Raw genomic sequence first — 14,628 nt, 5'->3', positions numbered from 1 at the left:
CATCCAGTTCCCGGCGGTCCGCCCGCCGGGAACCGGATGGCGGTAGGGGGGGTTGCGGGGCCCCTGGAGGCCCCTGCAGTGCCCATGCCATTGGCATGGGCACTGCAGGGGCCCCCGTAAGAGGGCCCCTAAATGTATTTCACTGTCTGCTGGGCAGACAGTGAAATACGCGACGGGTGCAACTGCACCCGTCGCACAGCTTTCACTCCGCCGGCTCGATTCCGAGCCGGCTTCATCGTGGAAGCCTCTTTCCCGCTGGGCTGGCGGGCGGCCTGAAGGCGGCCGCCCGCCAGCCCAGCGGGAATGTCAGAATTACCGCCGCGGTCTTTCGACCGCGGAACGGTAACCTGACGGCGGGACTTTGGCGGGCGGCCTCCGCCGCCCGCCAAGGTCAGAATGAGGGCCATAATGTCTAATGCCATGTCAAAGCCAATAGGCAGCTATACTGAATACAGAATGTAATGGCTAATGCCATGTTAAAGCCAATAGTCAGCTGACCTGGATACAGAATGTAATGGCTAACTCCATGTTAAAGCCAATAGGCAGCTAAACTGAACACAACATGTAATGTGCTACTGGTGAACATTGAGCACCTAATATGCGCAGTGGTGAAACACAAAGTCATTGGTCAAACACAATTAATAGCATCACAGGTGGGGTGTCAGTTTGGTGGACAGGAGAGTCTTGTTGTGGATTACTGTCTTTCAAATTCAAAACGAGTCTACATTTTCACAAATACTGGGGAACATAGCATTGTGTGTGGTGTGGGAAAGGTGCAATATCTGCTTTACACAGAAGTAGAAACCCTAATTTGATCTTTGTCGCCACATGGGCCACCTCCACAGTATTTAGTAGTCTTGGGCTGGGGGCCGCAGGTCCGTCATCAGCTCATAGCAGAGAAGGATATGACACGTATAGGTTTTGAGAGAAGCCAGCTGTTTTTTAATCACAAACACGTGTCAAGAATTGATTTAGGAGTGTACAGATCCCCTTTTTAAGGTGCGGCACTGCAGGACTGGATTGATGTTATTAAGGAATGAATTATATTCCTCCTCTCAAACAGGCTTCCACCTCCAGGGGATGACCAAGGCTCGAGAGAAGCCTCTTCACTTGTATCACACAGGAGGATCTTTCACTCCTCATGGATGCTGAATTTGTAGGTTTCTAGTTGATTGCTTTGTCTCTCACTGGACATCCTGGTCACCGCCATCGAAGGAGACCTGGATCGCTGCGGTTGTCGCCACAGCCATGTGGCGTGTATTGAAAGGCAGAGCGGTGCTATATAAAAATGTGAACTGAATGACTGTGAATAGCTGTATTTCAAGTCATGGCTTAAACCAGGGGTAAAACGTTCTTTGTTTGAGGGTTTCCTGTGAATAATTGAACTTATATATGTCTTACTTCAACAGATAATGAAGATTTAAGCACAGAAAGGAGTGAAGGCGAATACTTAAACTGCGGTGACACAACAGCACCATTGAAAGCTCCACCCAAAAAAGGCAAACAGAGAGTTACCAGGAACACTGAACCGAGGACGACCTCTGGAAGGCAGCCCTGGTCTGGAGTCACCTGGGGTCTTGAACAGTTAAGCAGGGTTCATTGTGAAAGGGCTGTCGGCAGTCAGGCGTACCTTGGTTTATACTCAGCACCAATATCTGGAGAAGGCACTAAAAGTGATATTCCCACTAGAAATGAAATGCTTTGGACAGGTCAGCAAAGCAATCCTCCGAACAAGGCATGGTATACGTGCACCGAATGTGGGAAAGGCTTCAACAAGAGCACAAATCTTAAAACTCACATGAGGACACACACCGGCGAGAAACCATACCAGTGCCTCGAATGCATGAAGTGCTTCAGTATGAAGAGCTCTCTCGATCGGCATCAGAGAACACACACGGGTGATCGACCATATCAGTGCAGCAAATGTGATAAAACCTTCAAAGTAAAGTCCAATCTAACAATGCACTACAGGCTCCACAGTGGAGAGAGGCCTTACCGCTGCATGGACTGCGACCAAACCTTCCATCGGAAAGACCATCTTCTTCTGCACCGCAAAACGCACATGAGAGACGGCATGCTTGTGGGAAATGCCTCAGTGTGAAAAGAAACTCTGTCAACACCAAACTACGTGTCTATTTAAGGACGCTTGAAAGGAAATGGTATTTTGCTTCTTGAAATTCAGAGAACTACACCCCTTGATAAGATTACCTGTCCCACTTCTGATGGAACTTTATTGACTCCCTTTGGTAGCTGACACTATCTTTAAAACCAGCTGCATCATTTACACACCAATCACCACCAGCATCCCCGCTACATGCTCACCATCAATGGTGGTTGTCAGCCTACCGCAGCCAGGACACCATCGGACTGCAGACCAAGAAGTGTAAAATATGGCCCTTTCCATCTATGCACTCAGAATATGGAACATGATCCCTGTGTCCATCAGGACCCCTCCAACCCTGATCCGCTTTAGGAAAGAGCAGAAGACACGCTTCTATGAAGAACAGTACATCACGGTGCAAAGAGTCCAAACTGTTCCCAAAATCCAGCTACCCCTCCTGTCAATTGTTGACTGTATCCAAGTCTTCGGCGCGGCTGCCGTTTGGCTGGTAAATACTGCAAACATGCATGCATACATACATGCTTTCATGCATACATACATACATGCATAAGTACGTACATAAATGCACACCTACATACAAGCATACTGTAGGAAGTTGGCTCTGTATGTACTATTTCAAAGTAAGAAATAGTGTGCACAGAGTCGAAGGGTTCCCCTTAGAGGTAAGATAGTGGCAAAAATAGATAATACTAATGCTCTATTTGTGATAGTGTGGTCGAGCAGTAGGCTTATCAGAGGGTAGTGTTAAGCATTTGTTGTATACACACACTCAAAGACTTACTCCAGGCCAATAGGTTTTTTATATAGAAAAATATATTTTCTTAGTTTATTTTAAGAACCACAGGTTCAAGATTTACAAGTAATACTTCAAATGAAAGGTATTTCACTCAGGTATTCTGGGAACTTTGAATAATCACAATAGCATGTACAGTTTTGGCAAAAATGGCAATAAGCTATTTTAAAAGTAGACACAGTGGAAAAATCAACCGTTCCTGGGGGAGGTAAGTAATTGTTAAGTTCACAGGTAAGTCAAACACTTACAGGGTTCAAAGTTGAGTCCAAGGTAGCCCACCGTTGGCGGTTCAGAGCAACCCCAAAGTTACCACACCAGCAGCTCAGGGCAGGTCAGGTGCAGAGGTCAAAGTGGTGCCCAAAACACATAGGCTTCAATGGAAACAGGGGTGCCCTGGTTCCAGTCTTCCAGAAGGTAAGTACCCGCGTCCTCGGAGGGCAGACCGGGGGGGTTTGTAGGGCACTGGGGGGGACACAAGCAGGCACAGAAAGTACACCCTCAGCGGCACAGGGGAGGCCGGGTGCAGAGTGCAAACAGGCATTGGGTTTTGTATTGAAAGCAATGGGGAGACCCGGGGGTCTCTTCAACGATGCAGGCAGGCACAGGGGGGGGGGGAGGCTCCTCGGGGTAGCTACCACCTCGGCTAGGCAGAGGGTCGTCTGGGGGTCACTCCTGCACTGGAGATCGGTTCCTTCAGGTCTTGGGGGCTGCGGGTGCAGTGTTGGTTCCAGGCGTCAGGTCTCTTGTTACAGGCAGTCGCGGTCAGGGGGAGCCTCTGGATTTCCTCTGCAGGCGTCAGTGTGGGGGCTCAGCGGGGTCGTCTCTGGTTACTCACGGGCTCGCAGTCGCCGGGGAGTCCTCCCTGAGGTGTTGGTTTTACGCAGGTCGAGCTGGGGGTGTCGGGTGCTGAGTGGAAAGTCTCACGCTTCCGGCGGGAAACGTGAAGTCTTTAAAGTTGCTTCTTTGTTGCAGAAAGTTGCAGTTTGTTGAACAGGGCCACTGTTCTCGGGAGCTTATTGGTCCTTTTAGATGCAGGGCAGTCCTATGAGGCTTCAGAGGTCGCTGGTCCCTGTTGGATGCGTCGCTGTTGCAGTTTTTCTCGAAGTTGGGAGACAGGCCAGTAGAGCTGGGGCCAAAGCAGTTGTCGTCTCCGTCTTCTCTGCAGGGCGTCAGGTCAGCAGTCCTCCTTCTTCTTCAGGTTGCAGGAATCTAGTTTCCTAGGTTCTGGGGTGCCCTTAAATACTAAATTTAAGGGTGTGTTTAGGTCTGGGAGGGCAGTAGCCAATGGCTACTGTCCTTGAGGGTGGCTACACCCTCCTTGTGCCACCTCCCTGTGGGGAGGGGGGCACATCCCTAATCCTATTGGGGGAATCCTTCTTCTACAAGATGGAGGATTACTAAAAGTAAGGGTCACCTCAGCTCAGGACACCTTAGGGGCTGTCCTGACTGGTGGGTGACTCCTCCTTGTTTTTCTAATTATGTCCTCCAGCCTTGCCGCCAAAAGTGGGGGCAGTGGCCGGAGGGGCAGGCATCTCCACTAGCTAGGATGCCCTGGGGCGCTGTAACAAAAGGGGTGAGCCTTTGAAGCTCACTGCCAGGTGTTACAGTTCCTGCAGGGGGAGGCGAGAAGCACCTCCACCCAGTACAGGCTTTGTTCCTGGCCACAGAGTGACAAAGGCACTCTCCCCATGTGGCCAGCAACATGTCTGGTGTGTGTCAGGCTGGCAAAAACTAGTCAGCCTACACTGGAAGTCGGGTATGTTTTCAGGGGGCACCTCTAAGGTGCCCTCTGGGTGTATTTTACAATAAAGTGCCCACTGGCATTAGTGTGCATTTATTGTGCTGAGAAGTTTGATAGCAAACTTCCCAGCTTTCGGTGTAGCCATTATGGAACTGTGGAGTTCGTGTTTGACAGACTCCCAGACCATATACTCTTATGGCTACCCTGCACTTACAATGTCTAAGGTTTTGCTTAGGCACTGTAGGGGCATAGTGCTCATGCACCTATGCCCTCACCTGTGGTATAGTGCACCCTGCCTTAGGGCTGTAAGGCCTGCTAGAGGGGTGACTTACCTATGCCACAGCCAGCGTGAGGTGGGCATGGCACTCTGAGGGGAGTGCCATGTCGACTTAGTCTTTTTCTACCCACCAGCACACACAAGCTGTGGGGCAGTGTGCATATGCTGAGTGAGGGGTCCCCAGGGTGGCATAAGACATGCTGCATCCCTGTGAGACCTTCCCTGGCATCAGGGCCCTTGGTACCAGGGGTAACAGTTACAAGGGACTTATCTGAGTGCCAGGGTTGTGCCAATTGTGGAGACAAAGGTACAGTTTAGGGAAAGAACACTGGTGCTGGGGCCTGGTTAGCAGGGTCCCAGCACACTTTCAAATCATAACTTGGCATCAGCAAAGGCAAAAAGTCAGGGGGTAACCATGCCAAGGAGGCATTTCCTTACACATACATACAAACATACATACACACAGGCATACATACATGCACACCTACATACTCAGATACATACATACATACAAACTTCCCTTTTCTGCTCTGGCTAGCCATGGGACTCATTTTGTCACTGCATGTTTACCTCCATAGGCTGATTTGTGTTTCTTGCCCTTTATCATGGCATCAACATCCCGACAAGGTCTTGTCTTCCAGGTGATAAGTCAAGCTTATGTTTAGCTGGCTTCGTGTGCTCAGTCGATTAGTTCCTGTAATATTGCTATTTCTGCCCTGGTTGCGATGGTTCAGGGCAATCAGAGGTAGCGGGGTCCACCTGTGAGTGTTTGAGTTGGTTACTACTGCTGTCCAAGTCCCCCAAACTATTGGACCCCAAAAGCAGTTACCAAGTGCTCCCCTACAGCACGTGACTCTCTGTGGTAACAAGGCAATGCAGTTCAAGGCTTAATGGAGAGCTGATGAGGGTTAGTCATGCAGTAAGAAACCACAGTACCGGGTAGTAACTCAGGCCTGATTCATAAACTGCGCTTTGTAGGTCGTAAAATCATTCTGTAGTAACACTACTCACATACTGCAAAATGCTATTCACAAACCTTCGCTCCGCTGCCTGTCTGCGTGGCATTCTGTGCCACGGTGGCCGAGATCTCTGCACACCCGCGTAGACATTTCAGAAGTATATGGGGCGGGACTAGCTGGGCATATTGGGAATGATTATCAGGAAATAGGAGGGGGTCAGAGAAATATAAGGAGAATCCACGAATACAAACACCCCCCACCAAAGAGCAAGACCACTGCAATTCACAAAATACACCTTTAATGTTACTACAGCTCTAAAAGTGTCAAACCAGACTCAAAAGTACTCAAGCCAGTTTTGGAGTAAGTCAAGCACCGCTCGTGGCCACCCTGTGACATTGCAACACATTCCAGCTGAAATCAGTAGAGGCTGGAAAGTATTAAAGTAATTACATTTGTTTCTCATTTAAAAACACACACACACACAAACACACACATACCATACATATAGATGTATTTAGTGCCATTTTATGTATAATTATTTTATTTCATAATTGAATACACTTAATTAAAACTATTAAACGTCTAAACTTTTATTTAAACAGATTTAAATGAATTAAAGACAATTTTTTACCAAATGTAAAAATACCAAGGTTAGAGAAAGTGGGAAATTTTATTCTTAAATTATTTTAAATTTTTTAAGTTTCATGAATTAAATAAATATATTTAAATTATTTTAGAATTTAATTTGAAGAGGTAATTTGCTGAAACTTTTTATTTTATTAGCTTCAGACTAACATTAACAAATATTTGTAATAATTTTACATTTATATTTTGCATAAAAAAAATAAAAAAAATATTTAAAAACAATAAATGTCATTACATTTTTCTGGATTTTCCCGTCGAGAGATCTCTGCCTCGGTGGTAGAGAGCTCCACTGGCAGGTGTAAAGTCACTTCACACTTATAAATTCAGTTGCAGACTCTCCGCCCCCTCATTTGAGGCGGTGGGGACATGTACGTCTGCACCTAGGTGTAAAAATCCAATCGCAAATGGTGAATAGCAAAAATGGGAAGTTGGTGGTGGTGACAAAAACGTGTCGAGTTACAGCTAGGTGTTAGTAAGCATACATGCAAATACATATATATTTATATACACTTGTGTATTTAGCTTTGGGAAAGAGCGTTGCGCTATTTCGGCTGCTCACTCTCTAGCAGCGGCCAGTACGCGATAGCTACAAACAGATGTCAGGGCACTCATGAATAAAAGTTCAGTCCTCCATGTGTGTCAGATCTTGGTATTTTGTTCAAAATCATCAAATATAAGTCGGACCGGGATTAGTAGGCAAAGGTTCAATTTAATCTTGAAATGCAATGTCCATTAGGGCAACAAAAGCCGTCCTTGGAAAACAATATCCATAATGCAACAACAGCCAACACGTGTTTCGTCCTATGAGACAAATATTCTCAAAGACTTCATCAGGGCTGTAAGAAATATAAATGGTAACTATGATTATACTAGAACTCGTCCCACTGCACATCTAATTACCCTGTGACTTTTGTGATGAGAAACCTATCTCAAGAAGAAAAATACGAAAAATCAATGACATTATGATAGTCATGACACCCGCGTGCATGTCCTCACACGATATAAATGAAAAACAAGAGAAAGTGCGTCCCAAGTCATCAAAAAAGAGAAGTGAAAGAAATCATAACGTTGCAACTACCCCGAGTGCCAAAAGTAATGCGGTGCCGCCAGCAATAACCTAAAGATCCACAGGGCGTACCTTCTGCAATAGTTGAAGGGACTTGAATCCCCATAACAATCGAACTATATCTAGGTATCTAAAATAAAAATGATAACCCAAATTAAGCCTTACTTAGTACCAAATCTAACATGCGAATGTCAACATTACCGAGAATAATCTCTAAAATATGCAGCCAAAAGCCTACATACCCCGTAGTGTGCCGAGCCAAAGTTATGCCGTACTGCTCAATCTGTTATGTGTAAATCCCACTGAAAATAAGTACTTAAAGTACTACAGTTATTCCAGCACCAAGCTAAACGTTCTGCTAGATTATATTTACAATAACATAACCCAGCCCACTCACTCACCTATAATTAAAAAATATTGGAAAACCGCGTTCCTATCCTCCCGCGGCGCTCCTGTATACAATAAGAAGATGAGCACCGGCACCCGGGGAGACCATTATTTATAGCGTCCTCCCAGACACTCCAATGCTCAAAAGTGAAAGAGGGCTGAAGCCCCCAGCGCGGGCGCCATCTTAGAAGTATAAAGTCTGGAAATCTTAACGAATACTCACGACTGTGCCCAATCATGGGCTACAGCATCATTGCAGAATCAATAACCACGTCGTAGAAAGACTACAATTACTACCTTGAAACCCTCGGGGTATCAATCTAACAGGAAACCGTAACAGAACATATTTGAAATACCATGATAGCACTGCACAAATGCCTGCCAATAATTATGGGCGCCATATTGAAAGTATAACAAATTGACACATAATATGGTTGAAAAAGTGAGTGCCTGGACCAAAACAAAATATTGACAAAACATAATATTTGAGTCAGAAAAGGCAAGACAGGGGGAGGAAGAATAGGGAAAATTAATACACTATGAGGTAGCTAAAAGGAGGATATTTCACCCATGTGTCATGACTATCATTATATCCTACATAACAATAAATCTCAATCTACGTGTAATACTAATAGTTGAATTTTACAGTCAGCAAAACACACAGTATATACATATGAAATATCGAAGGAATTAGTAATCTATCCACTTCTAGTCAATGTCTGTAGGCAAATCCCATATATCACAGTCATAGTAAACAATTGGTATATATGATTCCCCTATTCATAGACTCTGTCCAAAACATTTAGTCAATGACCCTTTGATAATCATTCAATGATCATCTCCGTAAACCTAAATGTATCATGGTAACTGAATAATGTAGATGTCACATTAATCCCCTAGGTAGTATTCCATTTCAAAGTTTGTGTTGAGACCCTCCTCAACCGCTCTAAGTTTTAGGATCCAATAGCACTCACGTTTCCTAAGGGCCAGCTCTCTATTCCCTCCTCTGGGATCCTTAGTTACATGGTCAAAACCGAAAAATTCAAACCCTCGTGTCTGACCCTGCTTGGAACAATGTCTCATGTGACTCACTATGGGGTATCGATCATCATCTTGTCTTAGGGCCCTAAAGTGTTCACTCGCTCTTATCCTGAGTGACCTAATGGTGCTGCCTACATAGTAAAGACCGCATTTACAGGTGATCATGTAAATGACAAAATTACTGTCACATGTGATTTTATGTCTGATATCAAACTGGACGGCAGTAGAACTCGTAAACGTAGAAATGCCTGATTTAGCCCATTTGCACATACCGCAGTGTCCACATTTGTAAAAACCTTTATTACAACACCTGTTGGTGTCTAATGCAATAGCTGGGGCACAACATGTTCTTGAGGGTCCTACCCCTACGAAATGTAAAGTACATGCCAGTGTCTATTCATACATTTACGCAGTAGTGCATCTGTTCTCGTGTAATTTACTATGCAACGGATATTATTGTCTCCTGGTCTAGATTTCTGATTTAATGTGTCAGTCCTTTTCAGGCGCATTACCCTATCACGTGCTTTGTCAATGACATGAGGAGGATAACCTCGTGATTTAAATCTAGTTCCCATATCCTCTATGCATTGTACAAAGTCCCTCTCTAGACTGCAGTTCCTTCTCTCCCATACCATTTCCCCATATTGTATTGAGTATATCTGATGTATTGGATGTGCACTCCGCGCATGTAGAATGGAATTACATGCCGTGCTTTTTCTATAGAGACGGCTCTCCACTTTATTGTCATGGATAAAAAGTTCCACATCTAAAAATGCAATGCTGGTTGTGCTGTGTTCAGAGGTGAATCGAATATTAAAATCATTGGTGTTCAAATAGGTTATGAAATCATTAAGTTTCTGTGTGTCACCCGTCCAGATCATTAAACAATCATCTATGTATCTGCCCCAAAAAAGTATATCAGTGTTCCATGTGTTTCCCTCCGTGCTCCAAATAACATTCTGTTCAAAGAATCCCATAAAGAGGTTAGCATAAGCTGGTGAAAATCTGGATCCCATGGCCACGCCCTGTCTCTGGCGGTACCAATCATTCTTGAATAAAAAAACATTGTTATTCAAAATGAACTCCACCATTTTCAGTAGCATGTCAGTATGACCATACAGACTCGCTGGTCTCTTATGAAGGAAATGACGCAAGGCTATCCTTCCTAAATCATGATTTATGCTCGTATAGAGGGAAGTAACATCCAATGTCACTAAAGTCATCCCTGATTCCCAAGTAATGTCTGCCAATATACTTAATATGTGCTTGGTGTCCTTAATATAGGAAGGCAGATTAGCTACAAATGGCTGAAAAAAGATATCCACATATTCCGAAAGTCTCTCTGTGGGGCCACCCATACCTGAGACAATAGGCCTACCCGGTGGAGGAATAGGGTTTTTGTGAATTTTTGGTAATGTATAAATGCAAGGGTTTCTAGGCCTGAGGACACAAAGGTAGATGTACTCATCCTCTCTTAATAATGATTGATCCAAGCATTCCTGCAAAAATGTGTTGATCCTATTTGCAAGTGCAGGAATAGGGTCAACAAAAATCTTCTCATAGCATGTGGCATCATCAAGTTGTCTATAAATCTCTTGTTCATAGTCTGGGGTATTCATGATCACGATATTGCCACCTTTATCAGCCTCCCTGATCATTATGTCTGTCCGTGTTTGCAATTGCCTTAAATTAGTACGCTCCTCGTAGCTCAAATTGTGATACCTAATGTATTGCTGAGTACTTTTCTTAGACTCTAATATATTCAAGTCACGCCAGACTAATTTAAAGAATGTATCAATACAATTACCACTAACGAGAGTAGGTGTCCACCTCGATTTAGTCCTTAAGCCACTATACAGTCTGAGATATAGTAGTAGGATCTTGCTCGCAGTCTGTGATCGACAATAAGGTAGCTGTATCATAAATATCCTTAATGGACAGAGAGTGGTAATCCTTACTGCTGTCAGAGAGGATATTGATTTCCCTATTATCAGTATGATGAGCAAAATGCTTTTTCAGTTTTAAGCGTCTGATAAATTTAAAGAAATCAATCTTTGTCTTTTGGAAATCACCTGGACAGAATCCAAGACCTCTGCTTAATAATGTAAAGTCATGAGTTGTAAGTTCCATACTAGAAAGGTTGATAATGTCAATCAAACCATTACTAATATTACCTATTTCTCCTTGTTCCATGACCTGGTCTTCATTCCCTTTCTTCCCTCTGTGTGTTCCTCCTCTCCTGCCCTTCCTTGTTTTCCGGGGTCTACCTTGCGTCGATTTGTTTCCCATTGTCCCTGTCTTATCCTTTGAACCTCCGCTAAAAAAGAAGGAGTACCCTGTTGTGTTGTGACATCCTGTCTGGATATGTTAGATATCCCACTCATTTCACTATTACTAGTCAAAACGCTATTTAAAGAGGATGAGGAACCAACATCCTGGGTTTGTACATGCTCACTACTTTTAACTAGGTGATCATATTTGTGAGAAAATGTGAATATCCTGCCGTTCTTGTAGTCTAATTCATCACGTCTGAGCTTACGCGTTTTTCTTTGTGTGCTATCATTCTGATGTTGGTCAATAATCTCATTTAGGATCTTATAGTTCTTGGCAGTTGACTCTTCTAAATTCATACTCTTAATTTCTGTCTCTAAAGCAGATATTTCCGTTTACAATCTAGTAACTTTTCTCTCTGAATTCTCTATCAGGATATTCATTAGTCTTAACAAACTTGAAATTAGTTCTTGTTCCCAGCTATCCAATAAATCCGGATCCAGATCATCAAAAGTAGGGAAAATATGCAATCTTAGTCCCCTAGGTATCCTGTTCAATTTCACATATTGTTTTAACGTGGCTCCATCCCACCACTTGGAGACCTCCTGTTTTTTCAATTTCTCCAATCTAAAGAATTTATCTCGTAAGCCCACTGTGGCTTGTTGAGCGCCAGACACATGGGGTTTCAGTACACACCCTGTGCGCTCCAGGTTGCCAAAAATATCTGCTGCCAATTTGTCCCGGTCCATGTTTAGGAAAGAGACTATAGAAAATGCTTTACAATAAAGGTGTACTGGAGCAGCCCTCCTATACATACTCGATAGCTACATTCCAGATTCAGGAAGTATATCTGTGCTTACGTTGCTGCCATTGATGCACATTTTCTGAGGTATTTGTGTTTTATGAGGTTAAGGAGGGGTACTGCTCAGGACCAAGATGACGCTCACCTCCTGACGTACAGAAGTCTATGCACATCTTGGCAAAGTAAATGTTCTGAGGGGAGCGTTACGTGGGCGACGAGCAGTGCATGGCGCCCAGTGTTGGGCTATGGGTGACCACTAGCCCTCAGAGCTGTGGGAGGGGGAGGGCTGCAGATGGTTTCAGAACTCCTAAAACAGAATCTCAGCGCTTGGCAGAAAGCTGACTCCAAACCACTGCATCTTCCTAGCTGCCAGTTGTGTTTCCTTTTTATGGTGCCAGGGTACGCACTGAATTGGCACTGGCCATATGTGAAGTCTAAGGCAGGCCGCCTGTCCTTTCAGTCAGTGGGTTAACAAAACTTGAGGGGGATCCCTGCAAAGTACATGGAGAGCCCCTCCAGATTCTGTCAGGACTCAGGCCAGGGTACTAGGCTGAGGGGGCTCCCTGGAGCTTGGGAGCTCTTTGGCACCACGGGAGCTACGGGTGTGAATGTTACGCCAGTCCTTGCAGTATGAGCCGTAGTTCAGGGGTCAGTGTCCCTGCAACTGATGTGTATCCTGTTTATGGCAGTGGACCCAGTGTCCTATGCTTCAGCTGCCTTTAATACCCCTGGCCAGCAGGGGAAGTGTGGTCCACTAGGGTCTGTGAGGTCAATCTGAGGGTGCACCAAAGTTACGCTGTAACATGTGAGGGTCTCACTCAGCTCGCTTGCTCCCTAAGGCTGGGGGCCCGGAGAGGTGCAAGCAGCCTGAGAACCTCATGTCCAGGATGGCACGGGCCTCACAACAGCACCCAAAGGTCTACACGTGGCTGTGAACCCCCTCTCTCAGGTAGATGTGAACCCCCAATGCTGAAGGCCCTGAGTGATGCAAACAGATATTGTATCTTCTTCTCTTGCACAGCAGCCTGGTGACCTCACGTCCAGGACAGCGCAGACCTCATAAAAGCACCCAAAGGTCCACACAGTGTCTTGACTGTTAAATCCATCTCCCAGGTAGATTTGCCCCTTCCCCACCCCGAAGGCTGAAGGCCCTGAGTGATGCAGGCAGATATTGTATCTTCTCCTCTTGCACAGCAGCCTGGTGACCTCATGTCCAGGACAGCACAGACCTCATAAAAGCAATCAAAGCTCCACAAAGTGTCTTGGCTGTTGAACACCCTCTCCCAGGTAGACACGCCCCCCCAAGGCTGAAGGCCCTGATTGATGCAAGCAGATGTTGTATCTTCTCCTTTTGTACAGCAGCCTGGTGACCTCATGTCCAGGACAGCGCAGACCTCATAAAAGCACCCAAAGGACCACACAGTGTCTTGGCTGTTGAACCCCTCTCCCAGGTAGATTCGCCCCCCCCCCAAGACTGAAGGCCCTGAGTGATGCAAGCAAATGTTGTATCTTCTCCTTTTGCACAGCAGCCTGGTGACCTCATGTCCAGGACAGCGCAGACCTCATAAAAGCAATCAAAGCTCCACAAAGTGTCTTGACCCAAAGGTCTACATGTGGCTGTGAACCCCCTCTCCCAGGTAGACCTGCCCGTCCTCCCACCCAAGGCTGAAGGCCTGAGTGATGCAAGAAGATGTTGTATCTTCTCCATTAACACTGCTTGCACAGCAGTGTGGTGACCTCATGTCCAGGACGGCGCAGACCTCACAACTGCACTCAAAGATCCACACAGTGGGTGGACTGTGAACTCTCTCTCCCAGGTAGACGCCACTGCAGAGTGTGCAGACTAGCATCCCGCTCCACGGAGCATTAGTGTTATTGCCCCAGACCTAGTCCTAGTCTGTCAAGAGGACATTGTGCAGGCAGACTCTGTCCCTCGAGCTCTGTACGTCTCAGCTGTCCTAGACTAGTTCACTTCCCCGTCTTGGTTCTTAAGTCATTCAGATCTGCAGCAGAGTACTGGTCAAGCTGTCCACTATCTATCGTCAGAGCTGACCAATCACCTCTCTCTGGCCGGTCCCTGCCAGAGTCATGGTAAACAGGCACCCCTCCTGGACCGGTTCCACCTGAACCACATGGAAATGTGTATTAGACCCGGAGAGCAGGTCACATCTTGTGTACTCTGACCCCCACAGCCCTTCAGCCTCTCCCTGTGTTACACTGTCACAGACACCACATGCCATTCCTGTATTTACGTGGACAGTCATTGACATAATATAGCATCCTTGTATATGTACTATTCCAAGTCCATGCATGCCCATATACTAGGGTAGGTTATAAAGTGAACCAAAGCAAATATAACTGCACTTTTAGGTTTTTGATGCACTTGATTGAAAATACCTAAAAGCCCTACCAGGACCGGTCCTCATGAAGTGCTGGTCCTCACAGAGAGGGTGTTTGCCAATACTATGAGGACTGATCAGTTCCTCACAGTGTGAGTTAAAAACACACACATGCACACATTCAC

At 45.5% G+C, this 14,628-nt stretch overlaps 1 protein-coding gene across 3 annotated transcripts in view; it reads left to right on the top strand.

Moving 5' to 3' along the window:
* Positions 1-14,628, top strand: part of LOC138258805 (zinc finger protein 567-like) — a 376,430-nt gene that overhangs the window by 207,275 nt on the left and 154,527 nt on the right. For 2 of the 3 annotated variants that reach the window (XM_069206040.1, XM_069206039.1), the window contains one exon: positions 1,410-10,063. The exons of the other annotated variant lie outside the window; for it this stretch is intronic. In XM_069206040.1, coding sequence (XP_069062141.1) covers positions 1,410-2,101 — 692 coding nt within the window. In that variant the 3' untranslated portion in view covers positions 2,102-10,063. Of the gene's footprint in view, positions 1-1,409; positions 10,064-14,628 lie in introns of those variants that run through there. 3 annotated transcript variants of the gene reach the window in all.

The sequence above is a fragment of the Pleurodeles waltl genome, chromosome 9 (genome assembly GCF_031143425.1).
Source record: "Pleurodeles waltl isolate 20211129_DDA chromosome 9, aPleWal1.hap1.20221129, whole genome shotgun sequence".
Classification (NCBI taxonomy): Eukaryota; Metazoa; Chordata; class Amphibia; order Caudata; family Salamandridae; genus Pleurodeles; species Pleurodeles waltl.
This window is presented reverse-complemented; position numbering and strand designations above follow the sequence as displayed.